At 34.1% G+C, this 20007-nt stretch overlaps 1 protein-coding gene across 6 annotated transcripts in view; it reads left to right on the top strand.

Moving 5' to 3' along the window:
- Positions 1–20007, top strand: part of TBC1D30 (TBC1 domain family member 30) — a 120181-nt gene that overhangs the window by 80658 nt on the left and 19516 nt on the right. For 3 of the 6 annotated variants that reach the window (XM_031940891.1, XM_031940889.1, XM_031940892.1), the window contains 3 exons: positions 2545–2719; positions 4309–4477; positions 14682–14787. In XM_031940891.1, the coding sequence (XP_031796751.1) occupies positions 2545–2719; positions 4309–4477; positions 14682–14787 (450 nt within the window). The remainder of the gene's footprint in view (positions 1–2544; positions 2720–4308; positions 4478–14681; positions 14788–20007) is intronic. The other 3 variants (XM_031940890.1, XM_031940893.1, XM_012551587.3) reach the window with 1 other exon arrangement.

Here is a 20007-nt window from a genome sequence, read left to right as displayed (position 1 = left end):
TTGGTTATAAACTAGATCTGTGAGTCATTGGTATAAGGAATTCTTGATAAGGAAACTCTCTCTCTCTCTCTACCAGTGCAATTCAGCATCTCCTTTGAGACTTAATGGGGATAGACTCATTAAATTCTCTGACTGAAGTGCCTTGTCCAAGGTAACACAGCTGGTAGGTGTTAGAGGACTAAAACTTGAACTCAAGTCTTTTTTTTTCCTATAAAGTATAAATCTAAACTCACACAGACTCAGCACTTAGCATGGAAGGTACTGTTTAGAGGGCAGAAAGAATGAAAGGAAGTATGATATAATAAATATAATTGGTCTTGAAACTATCATTTTCAATTGTGTCTGATTTTTTTGTAACCCCATTTAGGGTTTTCTCGGCAAAGATACTGGAGGGGTTTGCTATTTTCTTCTCATTTTACAGGTGAGGAAACTGAGGCAAATAGGATTATGTGACTTGCCCGGGGTCACACAGCTAGTAAGTGTCTGAAGTCCCATTTTAACTCAGAAAGATGAGTCTTCCTGAAATCAGGGACATCTCAGTTAAAATACTATCTCTGAAGGGAAACCTTGATCTTGCGCCAATTATTTAATCTCTCTAATTCTCAGTTTTCTCATCTGTAAAATGAGAGGATTGGACTAGATTATCTCTAAGATCCATTGAGCTCTAAATGGATGATTCTTTAAGTTCTATGTATTAAAAAGTTTTTTGTAATGTTCAGGAATGATTCTAGTCAATGTTTATCTGTCTCATCCAATGACTTCCCTGGAGTCCATCAATTGGGTCTGATCTTCTTGTCCTACCATCCTTCCTCCCCTTCTAGATCCTAGATTCTCTGCAGGATGACCTCACTTAGGCTGGTTTCCTCCAAGTCATTCTAGGTTTAATCCAGCTAGCCACAGCTTTTCACTGCCATCTTTCCTCCGCTGAAATTTACTTTTCCATCATTTCATATCATTAGGGACATGTGTTCTTATCTCTTTCAGGGTGACAGTAATTTTCTATAATGGCTTACTCTGTTCTAATGGAAAATGCTAAATAACAGACCTTTCCAATGTCTGTTTTTCTATTTTCAAGGGTACATGTATATTTTACCATGCCACTTCTCTTTCCCACTTGCTGTATTAAAAATAGTCACTCCAATGATAAGAATTTAGTCTCTTGACAGTTAGGTGGTGTGATAGATAAAGTACCAGTCTTGGAGTCAAAAAACCCGAGTTCAAATATGATCTCAAAATACTAACTGTATGACCTGGGCTTAACAATCCTTTTTGCCTTGTATATGAGTTTTCTCCTTTGTAAAATGAGTTAATGAAGGAAAAGGCAAATTTAGATACTATTAAGAGAAAACAAAGGTACTTTTGTAAAGAATTTTGATTTCTATCTTTTGTGATATACTGAAAACTTTGAAATATATTTTATGTTTATTGTTAATTCAATGTGAAGATAATATCACTTATAAAAAAAAGAATTTAGTCTCTTGGCAAGTTGGTGTATCTGTTTGTTTTTAAGGGAAAACAGAATTGCGTGAAACCCTATGTCTCATAACATAAAATATGCAGCATGAAGTTTGTTTCTTTGAACCTGTTTCCTTATCTGTACATACCTGTATAATTTTCAAAAGGTGTGAGGATCAAATGAGATAATAAGTGGAAAGCTCTTTGTAACATCCTTTTAAAAAAAAAACTCATTCTATATTTTTATATTTGATAAATCATAATGTATAGATAAGCATTTACTTTCCCTAATGTAGGAACAGCCTTGGTGATTTTTTTTTCTAACTCTGAGACTGAAGCAGCCTCTTAAAGAGCTGAGCTCATGCTTCCACAATGAAGCAAAGGAAACAATAAGTGACAGAAAAGGCAAAATTATATAGTACCAAGGGTTTCTGCTAGGGCTTGCTGGAAATTGCTTATGTCTTGGAAATATAATGGAGAGTGTTTCAAAGTCTGTATCTTGTCTTGATAAAGTTCAGATTTTAAAAAAAGATATTCAGAAAGTCTGTTCACTTTGATTAAACCCTAGAAACACCAAATTGTTTACCTACAAAGGTAAATCCCTGTTTTATACTATATCAAAGGAGAAATAGCTATGCACATTGGCACTAAAATTCAGAGTTTCTTATAAGATGGGTATGTAAATATTGAAATTCTGTTTTGGTAGATAGTATCAGAAAAAAAGTGAACTTTCTTCAAGGGCTAGTGGGAGGAGAAGATGTGATCCTTTCCTTTGGTCAAAGGGGAGCACAAGGTTTTAAAATTTGTAGCTAATTTTCATGTGTTCAGATTCAGTGGCCTGTATAAAAAGCTGAGAGAGAAGTACACTAGTTTGATTTTAATTATCTGAATAATTTTGTTCTTCTCTAATTATTGCATATGTAAATCATCCTCGGAAAATGTGAGCATTTGGAGTTGAAGTATCATCCACAGAGGGATATATAACTTTGGCTAGTGTTACCATTGCTACCTGGAATATTTTCATTTTTTCTAGCAGGAAAAGAAGCTAGGATATTATATAATCAGATTCTTTTTTTATTTGTTCTTCAGATCATGATTTACCTCATTGATAAGGTACTTCCAGAAAGCTACTTTGTTAATAATCTCCGGGCATTGTCTGTGGATATGGCAGTCTTCAGAGATCTCTTGAGAATGAAACTTCCTGAATTATCTCAGCACCTGGATACTCTTCAGAGAGCTTCAAATAGGGAAGGAGGAGGTAAAGGTCAATATCATGATATGTCAAATGACTTGTCCCTCTGATTAAATTGGCTAGGTTTATTAGAATGACTGCCCTTCCTGAACCTTTGGTGGGAATGTGGGGGGAGGGAGGGACAAATTTCACTCTAACCTTAAATTATCCTTTATTTGTTATTTTATCTATATATTGCATTTTTCAGTAGAATGTAAACTCCTTGAGGGTAAGTACTATTTTTATTTTTGTCTGTGTACCTTAATGCCTGGTGCAATAATGGGTATTTAATGATATTGTTGAATGAATTTTAAATAACAAACTCACAAATGGAGATGAAATGGTGTAGATGATTTAGTGCAACACATTTTCAGTGTTAGAAAAAAAACAAAGCAGCAAATCTGAGAAATAATGGTTTTCATCGACCTCACCATTTCAATGATATGTCTATTAAATTCATCTTTTATTAATTGTGAAACTTTTTCTTGGTGTACAAATTGACACCAGACTTGGAGTAGTTTTTATTAATTTTCATTCAATATGAACTGCTGTTTTGTATGTGAGGTAGATAAATAGTTCAGTGGATAGAACTCTGGTCCTGGGGTTGGGAAGACTGAGTTCAAATATGACCTCAGACACTTGCTAGCTGTGGGACCCTGGGCAAATCCACGGGGTCATGAAGAATTAGACACAACTGAAGAAAAAAAAAAAACAATGCGAAAAAAACAAAAGCTGAAGAGATAACAATTTATTTTTCTATCAAGTTACAGTGGAAATGGCTTGGAATTGAAATACCTCTTTCTCTTAACTGCAGGTAATCAATTCATGCTATGTTTATTTTCATTTAATTGTGGATCTTGGAATCAACCTTGATTTGAAAGAGACTTTCTGATTTCTCCTTTAGTCAGAAACAAGACAATTTGTGAAGGAAGTCCATCAAGCAAAGATAGATTATTTTAATTTGAAAAGCAGCACTATCTGGCCTTCACCAACAATTCATGATACAAGTGCCAACAGCAAAATCAGTTATCTGCCAGGAGAGTTGGCAACTATCATGCATATCTGCATTCACAAATCCTTCAACTCACTGATAGCCCTGCCTTTATGCCACAGGATGCCAAAAGGAAGAGAGTTGGAATTTTAAAACAGCAATAACAACTTAAACTTTGTTCATTTTAGAATATGATTAAAAACAGGACATCTATGTTTTAGATTAAAATCTGGAGGAAAATTTTAGAATTAAAAAATAATTCCAAGGAATATATACACACATGTATTTATTTATACCCATATATATGGACATATACATATACAGAGACATATATATTCACGATGGTTATTTGGTATCACCTAAACTTTTGCTTCTGGGTCATTTGATTTTCCATTTTGATTTGGAGGGAATCTGGTAAAAGAAACTTAGTTTTTTAGGCTACAATTGAGAAAGGTTTCATACATAAAATAGGAACTATTTTCCATGATTTTGTGATTCCATTTTAGAAATTTGGAAGAAGCAAGAAAATTTGACAACTTTGGAAAGAGACAGAGATATGGAAAGTACATGTATCTGGATATTCTTTAAACCATCCAACCAAAAGAGACTCAATGTATTTGTTTTCTTCCAGGTGGATATGAGCCTCCACTAACAAATGTCTTCACCATGCAGTGGTTCCTGACCCTCTTTGCCACATGCCTGCCTAATCATACAGTTTTAAAGATATGGGATTCTGTCTTCTTTGAAGGTTCTGAAATCATATTAAGGGTATCCCTGGCAATCTGGGCAAAATTAGGAGAGTGAGTATTTTTTTGTTTTGCTTTGTAATAGAGATCAAGAGATTTAAATCATACTTATGCTATAATTTGTTAGTGATAAGTAGACACATGAAATATGAAAGAAGGTCTGTACCTTAATCATTGGCCTTAACCCCCAGAAATCCTAGATGCAATCAATTGATTATTCAGAGCTGGTTATATTTTTAATGGATTATGCGGGCCTCCAGAATTCTCCTCTCTTCCAACTAGCTTTTGACAGACTCTGATTCTCAATATTCTACATTATGGAAAAGTAGAGGAAGGGTAATTTTTGGATAATGTGGTATTTTAGGTTAAATGTAAACATATTACTCATTTGGCAAAATTAAGATAAGACACAGTCCCTGATATCACTTGTAAAATGATTATTTTGGATTAGACTATCTCTAATGTTCCTTCTAGATTTGATATTCTATTCCTATCCCTGTTTTCCATTCTCATATGATGAAGAATTGACAAATATTGACATTCAAGACTAAGTTGCACTGAGGAGGAAATAGACTTTTGTAGTCAACAATAATTTCTTATAATTCTATAATACTCCATTACATTCATGTGCTAAGATTTGTTTAGTCACCTACTTTGTTTCCAATTCTTTGCTACCACAAATATTGCTTTGAATATTTGATGAGACTTTTTTTTTCTGTCTTTGACACCTCTATAGGTACAATCCTAACAGTGAAATCTCTGAAACAAAGGGCATAGAAATAAATCTTAGACATTTAAACATTTTAATAATAACTAGCATGTATTTATTTATTTATTTTTTAATTTAATAGCCTTTTATTTACAGGATATATACATGGGTAACTTTACAGCATTAACAATTGCCAAACCTCTTGTTCCAATTTTTCACCTCTTACCCTCCCCCCCACCCCCTCCCCTAGATGGCAGGATGACCAGTAGATGTTAAATATATTAAAATATAACTTAGATACACAATAAGTATACATGACCAAAACATTATTTTGCTGTACAAAAAGAATCAGACTCTGAATTATTGTACAATTAGCTTGTGAAGGAAATCAAAAATGCATGTGTGCATAAATATAGGGATTGGGAATTTAATGTAATGGTTTTTAGTTATCTCCCAGAGTTATTTTTCTGGGCATAGCTAATAACTAGCATTTAGACATCACTTTAAAGTTTTCAAAGTTCTTTCCACATATTGTTTCATTTGATTCTCTCAACAACTCAATGAGGTAGATGCTATTATTAGCCTATTTTACAAATGAATAAAATAACTTCCTAGGTAACAATGATTTACAGCTTGCTAGTAAGTGTCTCAGGCAAAAATTGAACTCTTGGTTTACCAACTCCAGTTCAGCAACTGCAATTCCAGTATTCTCACTATTTAGTTACTTAGTTGTTCAAAACATCTTTCCACATTATTTTCCAGAATAGTTGGATTGTTTCATAACTCTACCTATAATGTATTAATGTGCTTATTTCACTCTAGTGTTGATTAGTAAAAGTTAATCTACTTTTATCATCCTTGCTAATTAACTGGGTGTCAAATGAAACCCCAGTGTTGTCTTGATTTGCCTTTCTCTAATTATTAGTAATTTGAAGCAGTCTTTCATATGGTAATTCATAGTTTGTTATCTTTATATTCTTCAAGGAATGGTTCTTAGTCTTATTTATTTATGTTAGCTCCCTACATATTTTGGTTATTAGACCTTTATCAGAAATATCTGATGCAAATATTTTCCTCTTCAATTCACAGCTTCTCTAGTTGTTTTAGTTTATAGTGATTGTTTTTGAAAAAGCTTTTCAATTTTGTGTAACCAGAATGTTTGATTTATCTTTTATGATCACCCTTTTCACTTGTATCTTTAAAAATTTTCCCCTTAGATATAGCTTTGAAAGAGATCCAATCTGATCATCTTCTCATTTTATGTGCCCACTTATTCTTTGATTAAAAATAAAGACTTCCATCATGCATTACTTTGTTGTATATCAGTTAAGATTGTGGAAATTCTGTCTGAATTCCAATTATACATACTGTTGGATGTTAGATATGGTCATTATGTTGGTTGGTTGATTTTGCTAAATTGTCTAGATAAGCTTTTTTTCTTACTATATTTGGAACATTATTTGTGGGGAAGGAGCAAGAAAAAAACATCATCTATCACCTACCAATTCAGGATTTTGTAGTGCAAACAGCATTGCACTAGAAATCAGCATATCTGTCATTTCATCCTCCTCTCTCCTCTTCCCCATAGCTGTTGAGCTTGCAGAAGCCATTTACTTCTTATTTCATCTATAAAGAAATAATATTTTATGTACCTGAAAACAGAAGGTGGGTCAAATACTCACCTGATATTTCTTCTATATACTTGAATTTCTTGTTTTACATTTTAAAAAAGCCTGATTTTCCTGTTGCCTTTGTTTCAGAATATAACATTTCTTTCAGCTGAGTGTATTGGCTTACCCATATGAGATTTAGCAGTGGTATTGATTTACTTTTTCATTTTCTCCTAATATGTACCCTTTCTCCAATTATATACTTTTCCAGCCAAATGATCCTCAATGAGGCTGAATAATTGAATATAAACCTAAGCCTCAGAGGTATTTTAATTTGAAATAAGATAGTTCTGTTAACCTCTTAGTCCAATGTATTTTTTTTCATATTTATTTGAATCATGAGAGAGACAGTATACTATTGAGGATAGAAGACAAGCCTTGGAGTCAGAAAGACCTAAGTTCAAATGTTATCTTTGATATATCCTGTCTATGTGACCTTGGATAAGTCACTTAACCTCGCAGTCCCCATTCCCAGGCAACTCTCTGAATGTATAAATTACAGAACAGTTACAATTTTTTTTTTTTTGGTAGAGAAAATTTCCTCTCTGGGAGTTCCCTATACCAATGAAATCTCAAGTCTAAATCCCTTACTTTTTCTTGACATTGCATGGCCAACAGTGGAGCTCGACTATCTACCTCTTATCTCCTGTTCTCATGTGCCCATTCATTTTCTCTTTCTACCTAGCATACAGTTCCTTGATGATAGCTCTTAGCCCTGTCTCTTTGGTCTTTTAAATTGGTTGTATGTTGCAGCCTGTTCACCAGTACCTCTTGCTTTTCCATTGCCATTTGTATAATATTAACTTGATTCTTGGAAGGTAGTTGCATTCTGTGTTAAAATTTTGGGGTTGAAAAGATGAACCATTGTTTTTATGAGGAACTTAGAGGTCATTAAAGGAGCTTTGCAATTTTCCTAATACATTCTAGCCCATCCACTTGTCCAGCTGTACTGTCTGGCCCAAATTTAAATGACATGATATGTTTTCTTTTCCAGGGATGCTCACTCTACTTTGATTTACCTACATCAACTTTACCTATGTTAGTAAGACAAGGGTTTGCAGAGGAGGTGGCTATAACTCAATTATCAGGGTTCTAAGTGATAGTCTTAATGTGAGGGAATCTACATAAATCTACATATAGATAGCTGTAGCTCCTGATCCCAGTGTTCTTTTCATTTAAACAAATAATAGTACCATTTAGTCAAGTTGACACCATTAGTTATGGTGATGTAGTCATTAGTTATGAGATTTTAAAAGGCAAAAATAAAAAAATAATGATAAAAAATAGTCCACCCATAAACATAAGTCATATTCTCTCTTAGGTGCATATAGTATCTATGGAGAGGAGTGGGCATACAGAGTGGGCTAGGTAGAAATCTAGCATGAATAGGGAAACTCCTGTATCCAACATAAATAATAGCTCTGGATTATAATCCTAAATGGTCCTTGATTTCCTTATATAATAGCCTATGCCAACAATTTAGCAAGTGATGGGTGGAGTTGTTCCTCTTCTGTATCTTTTTGCTCTCTTAGGACTTTGAAACAGTTCTAAGCTCTTTTAGTGAAAGCAAAGATCTTAAATCTAGGGATTTCAAAGCTTTTAAGATCTGTTCCCTTGGGAAGGCTCTGAAGTCATCAAGACAAGTCAATAAGCATTTATCAAGTACCTACTCTGTCCCAGGACGTGAAGCCATGAGGGATATAAAGAAATACAAAAACCAAAACAATTCTAATCTTCACTCTTTCAACAAAACCCTTCTCATAAATCTACCATCTTTAGATCTTTTCAAGTCTACTCACTGGACTACCAAGGGACTTATGCCATAGGAGGCAATAAAGAGTCAGGAGCTTTGCCTGTAGTTTCCCTAGCCAGCATTTAGGACAGCAAAGGATACCTCTTTTCTACAATCAGCCCTTTTGAACAGTGAAATTATCTTCCAAACAGATCAGTTTTCAGCACTGTTTTCCTCCCCTTTGCTAGTCTCTGTTGTTGAAGACTATTCTCTTGTCTTTTTTCTCTCTATTTCTGCCTTCTTCCTCTTTTCTTGACTTCTATTTCTTTGATCACTGATGGACTCTTGCCCTAAAGCAAGATTTAATTGTGTATGATGATTCAACTTGACCTTAAGGTGAGAAACCAAAATTCACATTTCTGTTGGACATGTTCTTGATAGAGTTCTTTAGTTGCCAAAAAGTTCTAGTTATCAAGGATTCCTAATTATCATCCTCAAGATCCATATAACAGTCATATAAAAATAAGTTACTTGGGAGTAAGATATTTCAACCACATTTACCTTTCAGATTAGTACTTTCTTAGTATCAGCTCTCAAGCTCTCAGTATTTTGCACTGAGAGATTGTTTTCTCTCAAGTCTTCCATTATTCACAAATAAGATATTCCACATTCAAAAGGGGAAAATGCTTTATATCTATACTACTGCAATAGCTTTCTGGCTGGTAATTCTGCCTCAAGTTTCTCCTAACTCCAATCTGTCTTTCCTCCTCTTTTTCCTCTTCATTACATGGGGGTGCTATGTCTAAAGGAATATAAATTTATAGTTCACAAAGATTCTTACCTACTTATTTATTCTATCACCTTTCTCCCTGAACAATTGGGACAATTAACTTTTTCCTCTTATATAATTTTCATTTATGATATCCTGAAATATAGCTTTGGAAAGCTAGACCCATTATGATTTAAATGGAGCCCCTGGGCTATGCCTTTAGACCCAAAACTCTCTAGCTTTCATTGATCGGCCAATAATAGATCCTAGCCCAAACCTCACTTACTCATTGTTCTGAGCCATCAAACCCCAAACAGCTTCTCCAGGAGGTACGGTAATGATCTGGGACTTGATACTATCAGCATAATAGAATATTGCAAAGAGAAGGACCTGGAATGTCTCCCTATCCACAGAGAAGCTCCTCCTTTGACTTGGAGAATATACATTTCTGAATATTATGCTTCCCCATGTTTGGCAGAGAATCCTTAAACTGGATTTTTCTATTGTTACATCTTCCAAAGAAACTTGAATGATGATACTTTGTTGTAAAATCTCTTGTAGAGCAGCATTTTGTTCTGTTCAATAAAGTGCTTTTTCATAAGTAACAATTAGCATAACAGGATTCCATATCCTACACATTTTAGTTGATTATGCAATCCATTGTTGAATATTCCTTGTGAAAGCCTATTTTTCCCTATTAATAACTTAATGAAAGATGTCTTCTATTTATAAAAATATAAGTTTCCTAGAGGTTGTGTATGGATGGGAGAGTGACATAAGTTGGTAGTTATTTATTTATGTTCTATCACTTTTTTTTTTTTTTTTTGGTGTTAATAAGGTCTGTTTTTGTCCATATGTTTGGTATCTATGCCTCCTTTAAATAACTTGTATATTGGTCTCCCAATGACTTAATAATTATGTTGCCTCCAGCACAGCTCTTTTCTCTTTATAAACTTAATCTAATATAGTTTTTCCTCAATTTTGGTCCCATTAGTGCTATTTCTGCCTTATCTAATTAAGGAATCTAATAGTTGTGTTAGGGTCTAATTGTGGTGGTTATATTGTCCTTGATGGAGAAAATAGTTATAATGATTTTTGCAATTTTGCAATTTTTATTTAGTTTTTATTCCTCCTAACATTTTTTCCCTTAAATATTCTTGGGATAGCTTTATTTATTTGGATATCTTGCCAAGCTTTCTTTATAGTGTGACTTTACACACCATTGCTTCTCATTTCTTTATGAAACAATATTGCTTATAATTGCTCATCATCCTTCTTTGTCAGATTTCACAAATAAGTTTTTTAACCCAGTGTTCTTTGGCAGTTGTCTTTTTATTTGGCACATAATTCAGAGTTTTCTGACAAAGTGGCTTTTGAGGCTTTTTTAGTGTCCTTTTGTGGCAATTCAGTTCCATTGATTAAACTTTTAGATAAAATAATTATAATTAGTGTCAGTGTAATTTGCCTAGTTCCTATTAAAAAAAATTTTCAGTTAATTTCCAATTGCCTGAATAAATACAGATGCAAAGTAGTATATAATAACTGCACTTAAAAGTATAAATCAAAGTACTTTGTGATGTCCTGAAGGGTGGGTGGGGAATGGCCATTGCTACCTAGTTGGGGGAGGGACTCAGGATAGGTTTCATGGAGTATGTAGCATTTGATTTGGACTTTCAAAAATGGATAGAAAGGGATAAATACCTAGGAAATAATGTAAGCAAATACAAGAAAGCAGGGAAACAGTATTTGTTTAGGAGGTACAAAGTAGTCTAGTTTATTTGGTGGGTAAAATTTGTGGGAAGGAATAGATAAGATAAAATTGGAAAGGTAGAGGAGTAGTTTATGAAGGACATTGAATACCAGGTAGAGAATTTTGAAACAATGAAAACTAGTAAAATTATTTGATTAGAAGAGCGACATTAAGTTTGGAAACAGTATGAAAGTTAGATTAAAGAGGGGAGATGGTAAAGGATGGTAGCATAGAATAGAAAGGGAATAGAAAAGGAAAATATGGATTAGAGAAAAATTATAGAAGATCCATAGTTTGGAGGTAACTCTGAAGTGAAAGGAAAAAGAGAGAACTCCAAAGTTTCAAACTTAAACTAAATGAATGGTAATATCACTAATAAATGAATAAAAAAAGTCAAAAAGATAAGAGGGACTACTTTGGCCTTGGTGAGTTTGAGGTTCTGGTTGATATGGAGGCAGAAGTGTCCTACATAGATAGCTGAAAATATGAGTCTGAGTTTGTGGCCGAGAAGAGAGGTCAAGATTATATAATATAGATTTTAGTCTTTAAGGTAGAAGTTGAAGCTCTAGGAGTGAGATTTCTTAGGAAGAAAGTATAGAGAAAAGTGAAAAAAGCTTAAGACAGAACCTAGGAAAACACTTCATATTAAAATATCAGGAGATAAAAAAATATCAAAGGGGACAAAGGAAGGGATTAAGAGAACAAAAAGAATTTTAAATCAAAGGAAGAGAGGTTTTTGAATATGAGGAGATTGTTGACCATGTGAAAAGATGCAGAGAGTGGGTGAGGAGAGGAGGCCTGAAAAATTATATTTGACATTTAGAGGGATTTTTGGTGACCTTTCAGAGAATAATTTCAATAGAATGGGAGAGATGCAGAGATTTAATAATAAAAGTTTAAGGAGATTGTAACTGATAAGGAAACAAAAACATTTCTTAAGGACAATTTTATTTTTCCCCCCAAGAAAGAAGGGTTGGAAGGATTAAGGGTAGGTTTTTTAAGTACTGGGAACCTGAAGTAGTTTTAAATATATGGAAAGGGAAAAAGTTAGAGGAAAGACTGAAAATATTTAAGGAAGGGGGCATGATTTTTGGAGCAAGTTTTAGAGGAAGAAAGAGAAAATGGAAGAAAGAGAAAAGGAATGGAGTAATGGTTTTGAATTAGCCTTAATAAGGGGTAGAATCATCTCCTTTGATTAGAGGAAAGAAGGAAAATAACTAATGAGGTTTAAAAATTGGGGCAAGTCATCTAGGAGAGGGGATGGGGAAAAGGGGGGAATTAGAATACAAGATTTTGCAGGGGTCAATGTTGAAAAATTATCCATGCATATGTTTTGAAAATAAAAAAAAAGCTTTAATTAAAAAATAAAAAAAATTGGGGGGAGAGTAGTAAAAGGTTGTTGAAAGAGTACAACTGGATGATCTCAAGATTCTTAGTGGAGTATTAGGCTAAATCATCTATTCTAAATCCCAGTGAGGGCATATTTGATGATTTGAGGAGAATGAAAAGTTTGCAACAGTTGTAAGGAATGATAGGAGGAGCCAGTAAAAGTAGGGTATAAGGAATGCTGTATAAACTTGGTTTAATTTTGTGGCTTTCTTAAGTGACATTTGGTGCTGTAAGAGCAGAATTAGAGAAATCAGATGTGGATGGCCACTAAAGCACAGTCAGCCAGAATAGAAAGTGAAGGATCCTAGAATAGTAGATAGTGAATCACCAAAATGGATTTAGAATCAATAATGGATATGGAAGTAAGTGAAGCCAGAACAAGAAAGATTGATTTGGATAATGGGATGGGGACTAGAAGTCTCAATGATAGAAAAAGCTGCTTTAGTATGAGTGAAAGAGGTACAGGGTATAAGATTATGATTAGACAGTGGCATTTGGAAATGGGGATTTTTCATTGGGGATTATTTCATGAAATTGTAAGGTCTAAGTACATGGCTAAAATGAGGTGGAGAATAAAGTCATTGTAATTGAGGAACTATATATAATTGTGGGGTGGTCATCAACATGAATGATCAGGTCTACTAGGGTATTATCCAGGAATGAGATAGAGAGAAAGTCTATTGGTAAAATCATTGAGAAAGTTAGGGGAGTGACCTGGAGGAGTGAATAAATAGATTGCAAGAATTTTAAGACAAAAGAGAGGTTTCTGAGAAATAGTGGTTTATGACTGCTCTGGAAGCATCATTGAGGCGAAAAAAAAAAAAATGCTAATCCTCCTTCCTGGCACACCAAGAGAATCAGGCAGTCAAGTGTGTTTGTTAGATGTCTACTATCTGCCAGATCCTGTGGTAGGTGCTGATTGGGGTAGGAAAAGGAGTGAACTCCAGTGGAGAGGTTGCAGGGAATTAAAATAGCAAACCGGCATAGGATACGTTTAATCATTCATGCTTGCTTACGTATTTGGATGTTAATGATAGAAGAGAAAAAAAAGAGGCAATATAAATTTTATTCCAATTGCCATTCAAGATAAGATCTCATACAAGTACTTAATTTAGTCATAACTCATTGTTAAAATAAATGTTATTAAGCCTGAAATATCTATAAAGAATATAAATTATTATATATATTATTGATATAGATATAATAGGACTGCTTATGAGCATTACTATAAAGTTCAAGAGATGTAATTGCAGCTAAGAGTAATATATATTTTAAATGTTTTTGTATATTTTTATTAAATTTGTATCCCTCTAACTTGCAACTTACTAGAAGAATAAGCTTGGTAAATCCACAAAGGGTTTGTTTTCTTCATCACACTTTTTTCTCTGCCTGTCTTGAAAAGATGTGTTGTTGGTCATAAGGAGTTTGAATATGAATATATATAGATGACTTAAGAGAAACAATAGAGTTGCCCCTAAAAATACATATGCTGATAAGGATACATGAGTAGTTCCATCTTCTACTAAAGAGTCTACTAAAATCATTAATCTAGCTTTTGGAAATAGAAATACCTTTGAGATCTTCTTATTTTTGGAATTCTCTTCTTTTTGGAAGAAGGAGAAGATTTTAAACTGCACTAGAACTGCCTTCTTTGAGGAGAATGAAGAAACTTTTACTTTTAATGAGGTCCTACCAAGTTATAGACAACCACAAAAATACAACTGATCCCAAAAGTCTTATATAGTTTTAAGCTATGAAAGTTTAAGTATCAATTATAACTGCATCAAAGACTTTTGTGATCCCTTGTGTATGCCATTGGAACAGTGAGTTTTCATTTTTCTCTTCTTCTATGTTTTAATTCCTACATTCTCATGGATTTGCATACCATCTTTGACCCTTAGTAACCAATCAGGCTCATCAAACCTCAGTTTCCTCACTTGCAAAATGGGGATAATAATTCTTCTAGAAATACCTACTTCACAGGATTGTTGTGAAGATCTAATGAAATTGGGGTTATAATACATTTTACAAACCTTATATAAAATGTCACTTCTCATAATTTACAATGCATCAAAAGGGAACAAGAGAAATTGCAGGCCAGTATTTTTGTTCATTTCATATATTATTGTAGTTTGTTGGCTCTCATGGAGAACAGTGACACGATGTGTATATTATGGTAATGTTTATTTACCTGCATGACAAGAACTTCAGAAAGAGCTTATTTTTTTTTTCAATACAGACAGATAGAATTCTGTGAAACAGCTGATGAATTCTACAGTACAATGGGAAGACTGACTCAGGAGATGCTAGAGGACAATCTAATTGAAAGCAATGAACTCATGCAGGTGAGTAAGCAGAAAAGGGGAGGAGAGAACAGCAGATCTGTTTCAGTGGATGTTTCTCTTTTGTGCTTTATAGAGAGCTTTTTTTTTTTTTTAAAGTAGAATCCTAAATAGAAACAAATTGTCAAAAAATATAAATGCATGCTTATATAGAAATTGTTGTAGTTGAAACACACAACTGATTGAGATATGGTGACTACATTTTAAACTTTTTCATTTTGCCAGGTTAGCATTTTATCTCCCACTTGGGTATCTCTGCAAAGACTCTCCATAGCTAGAGCACAGCCCTTTCTTATATCCATCTTCTAGAGTTGTTAGCCTTATTTAACATGCAGCTCATGTACCATCTCCAAAAGGGACTGTTTCTTGATCTTTCCAGTTGTATTGTGTGACAGGAACAGTGGGATGGCCAGTTCTGTTGGACTGGAGAGTGGAGGAAGGTAGGTTGGAGCCAAGTAGGTACCAGACAAATGAGTTTATATTTTCTCCAGGAGGCAAACAGTAAGCCACTGGAATTTGTCCATCTATATCCATCTGTCTATCAACTTAATATTTACTATCTTATTTTTCCTCAATTACATGTAAAATAATATTTAACATTTATTTTAAAAGTTTTTTAAGCTCCAAATTTCTCCTTTCCTCTCAGCCCTTCCTCTTACCTTATTATTATATATGTGAAGTCAGGAAAAACATTATATATTTCCATATTAATCATGTAAAAATGCAAACAAAAACTCAAGAAAAATAAAGAAAAATATGTTTTGATTTATACTTAGACTCCAACAGTTCTTTTTCTGAAAATGAATAACATTTTTCATTATAAATTCTTCAGAATTATCTTGGATCATTGTATTGCTGAGAAGATCTAAGTCATTCACAGTTGATCGTTGTATAATATTGCTGTGACTACATGCAATGTTATTTTGGTTCCACTCATTTCACTTTATATAAGTTCATGTAAGTTTTTCTAGGTTTTTCTTAGAGCATTCTTCTTGTAATTTTTTTTGTAGCACAATAGTTTCCCATTGCATCAAATATATAAAAACTTATTCAGTCATTTCCCAATTGATGACATTCTATTAATTTTCAGTTCTTTGTCACTACTAAAAGAACTGCTATAAATATTTTTGTACACATAGATCCCTTCCCTTTTTGTTTTAAATTTCTTTGGCATATAGACCTGGTACTTATACCTACTGATGTTAAGGAAGGATAACATGATCAGACCTGTGCTTTAGGAAAATTACTTTGGTGAGTGTGTGGAGAATGGATTAGAGCAGGAGAAATTTGAAGTAGGAAGACCAATTAAGGAGTGATTGCAATAGTCCAAGTGAGAAGGGATGAAAACTTATGCAAATGTGGTGGCTATGTGAGTAAAGAGAAGGAATCAGATGTGAAGGATGTGGAAGCAATGTGAAGGTAATGGATACAACTGGACAGCTGCTTAGATATGTGGCAGGAGGCAGAGGAAGGAATCCAGAACAACACTGAGATTGTGGAAGGTCATAAGAATGATTTTGTCTTTAATGGTAATGGGGAAACTTGGAATGGGAGTAACTTTGGTGGGGAAAGAATAATGAGTACTTATTAAGAGGTGTTGAGTCTGAGATATCTTGGGGAGATAATAATGTATTTTTGTGAAACTTGTTAATTGTATTTGATGGAATATACTTGTGTTACTGATCATTTGTGTATATGAATGACATAGGTGAGTGACTATATAGCATGATAATAATAATAATAATAGCTGACATTTATATAGTGCCTCCTTTGTGCCAGGCACTGTGCTAAATACTTTACAATCATTATCTCATTTGATCCTCACAGCAACCCTGGGAGACAGGTGCTATTATTATTACTATTTTTTTTGCTGAGGCAATTGGAGTCAAGTGATTTATCCAGGGTCACACAGCTAGGAAATGTTAAGTATCTGAAAGCAGATTTGAACTCAGATCCTCCTGACTTCAGGGCTGGTGCTTTGACAGGTACTATTATTACTATTTTCACTATACAGATGAGAAACTGAGGCAGACAGAGTTTGTTACTTTCCCAGTATAGTTGCTACAAAATCCGCTTCAGAATTAGGAAGACTGTGATACATGGTGGATATATTAAAATGGGCAAGTTGCTTAGCCTTTCAGTGTCCCAAGCAATCCTTTAATTTTTTTGTGAGGCCATTAGGGTTAAGTGACTTGCCCAGAGTCACACAGCTAATGTCAAGTGTCTAAGGCAGTGTTTGAACTCACATCCTTCTGACTCTAGGATTGGCGCTTTATCCACTGCACCACCCAGCTGTGCTCCCAAGCAATTCTTTAAATTGCAGAACAGTTGCTGATCTGCTTTGGTAGAGGGAATTTCTTTCATGGGAACACCCTATACTAATGAAATCGAAGATCCAGTCCAAATAGAAATAAAATCTTCTAATTGAGGGAGGGAATTGTCATCCTGTACAAGTGATGTTTGAACCATACCAGGAATATTACATAAAATTCTTTGAGCCATATTTTAGAGAGATATTAACATACTACAGAACAACTTAAGGAGGGTACTTAGCATTGTGAAGGGGTCTCAAATTCATATGAGGAGGTGTCAAGGGAATTGATGATGTTTTGTCTGGAAGAAAGAGAATTTTTAGGCAAACAGATTGTGGCTTCAGATATCTGAGAGGCTGGAATGTGAGAAAATAGAATTGGATTAGTCTTTAGTCTCAGAGGGCAGAATTCCAAATAATAGAAGGAAATTTCAGGAGGCAGGTTTTGGTTCAATAAAATAAAACAAGTTGTCTAACAAGAGAACAGGATGCTTTACAAAGCAGAGAGTTCTCCTTCATCAAAATATTGAAATAGAGACAGGTTAGGCATTTATCAGTGATGCTTTGTTGGGAATCTCTGCATCAGGAGTTAAATTGGACGAGGCAGCATCTGAGATAGTCCCACTCTGAGATTCAGTAATGCTTTGGCTCTGAGATCATTGGTAAAATCTAGAATACATTATATTTACTATCTAGTATCAATCCACAAGAAATAATTGACACACAGTCATCAAAATGCCAGGATTTGATCCTTTTTTCTTTTAAAATGAAGATATAAAAGAACTCACTTCCTTTAGGGATGAGAATGTTTTACAAAGTGGGAAGCATTTAGCAGATTTTTATTCTTCTTTTTTCCCCTCAAAGCCATCTGCCTTTTGGCTGTTGGGCTATACCAAAGAATATTTAAATATCATACAGATACTGTTCAGCCTTAAACAAACATGAAAGAAATGAGAGTGTTCAGAGTAAATAATATGACATATCATGGATTGGAGAAGACATATGGTATAATGGAAAAATACTGAGTTAGGAAGCAAGAGATCCAGCCTCTCCTCCTGGATATGCCCATGGGCAAACTATTTAAGACTTTTCTGTATCTCATTTTCTTGGGGATAATAATTCTGAAGAGAAAATGAGGTAGCATATTTGAATTGCTTGAAAAATACAAAATACTATAAATATTCTAGTTATGATTATTTTTGGATGTATTTTGGTATTATACTTTGTTTTCTCATGTAGCCCGTGTAAGTTCTGAGTATCCTTATCCCATTTTCCAATGTAAGAATTTGAGTCTCAGGTTCCTGAGCAAGGTTTCATTTTTCTCACAGAATTGTGGGGGTAACCTTGAGAAATCAAAAGTAATTCTATAAATTTATAATTACATAACATTGCCCCACTGGTATGTTTATCTTCAAGATTATCAGTTGAGAATCTGGATTGTTCTCTCTCCTGGCTTGCCACTTTTTGGAACTCCCTAGTTCTATGCTTTTATGTGTTTTTCAGAGACTTGTAGGAAATTCTTTGGTCATTTGGAATGGACTTCTTGTCTGGCATAATTTTCTTTTATTAAATGCCTTGCAAAGACTTTTCATACTTAGTCTATGGCCTGTGAGTGGTACTTTTTGGCCATCTTGTCATTTAAGAGAAATAAAATGATAAATCAATTAATTCCATCCTTATACTAACTTGAAAGTTTAAGAGATCAAGAAGCCAAATGGTATGACTGATTTAAAAGGAAAACTACCCAGAGTTGGCCCTTTTCAAGTCTTTTAGATGCCTTCATTTGAGTTGTCCTGCATGGGAATTGGGAGAATTATCTGGAAAGCATTTGTGTCCTTTGGATTTAGAAAAGTTATGTCATGTGCCAAGGGACTTGGTAGATGCAGTTTTGTAGCCATGTTTAATTTTTTGGTTAGATTTAAAGCATTAAATTATAGAGCATCACAATTCCCTGACAGCCACATCCCTTGCATTCTCCATATTAGCCCTCAATGTTCTAATTCTTGCCATCTACCTATTCTAGCTATTTCCTTCCCCTTTTATTGATAAAGATCAGCATAATATTGACTTGCCCTACCCTCCAGGCATAGATGTGTCCAATGAAATCACAAGGACTTTGTAAAAGTCAAATGACATATATGCAGATATGCTCATAACAATAAAACAGTATACAAATTAAGGTAAAATTATTATAACACTCTTTTTTCCACTTGAAATCCTTTTTGACTTCTAATTAGAAGGTTGCTGACTTTGATACAGATTCAGTGGGAGAAAACCAAAATGGGGAAGGAATTTGAGTCCATGCACTATGAGAATTTATTGAAAGTGGTTTGCACAAAGAGTACTTAAAAGTACTTGAAAGGTTTGAAAAGTACTTGAAACCATGTGGAAGCTTTCCCCCATGATTTGTTCTTTTTGGCCTCAAAAGGCACAAGTAGGAGCAATTGATGAAAATTGTGAAGAGGGAGATTTAAATTTGCTACAAGGAAAAGCTTTCTATCCATTACAATTATACAAAGGTTAAGTTCTGCCTAGAAAGATAGTGAGTCCCTCATTTTGGAGATCTTTACGCAAAAGCAATTTGTTGAATATATTGTGTAGCAGAGGTCATTATGCTTTTTTGGCCATGGATTCTTTTGGCTTTCTGGGGAAGCCGTTGTATTTACAACGGGGATCTGGGAATCCTTTGTATTTAAAAACATGGGATTTTGTATTTGTCATTAAATATATGTTACTATAAAATTTTATTTATTGTTATTAAGGAGGAGCTTTAAATGCGCAGGATTATAGAGGAAACCAATTATGTTGAAATTAGGATGTAAATTTTTTTCCATTCAAATTCATGGACTCCCTGAAATCTGTTCATGAACCACTTTGGGGGTTGGTGAACTTTCATTTAGGGACCCTTGTTG

Source organism: Sarcophilus harrisii, chromosome 5 (genome assembly GCF_902635505.1).
Source record: "Sarcophilus harrisii chromosome 5, mSarHar1.11, whole genome shotgun sequence".
NCBI classification, from domain to species: Eukaryota; Metazoa; Chordata; class Mammalia; order Dasyuromorphia; family Dasyuridae; genus Sarcophilus; species Sarcophilus harrisii.
The sequence above is the reverse complement of the archived record's forward strand: the minus strand, read 5'-3'. Positions and strand labels throughout refer to the sequence as shown.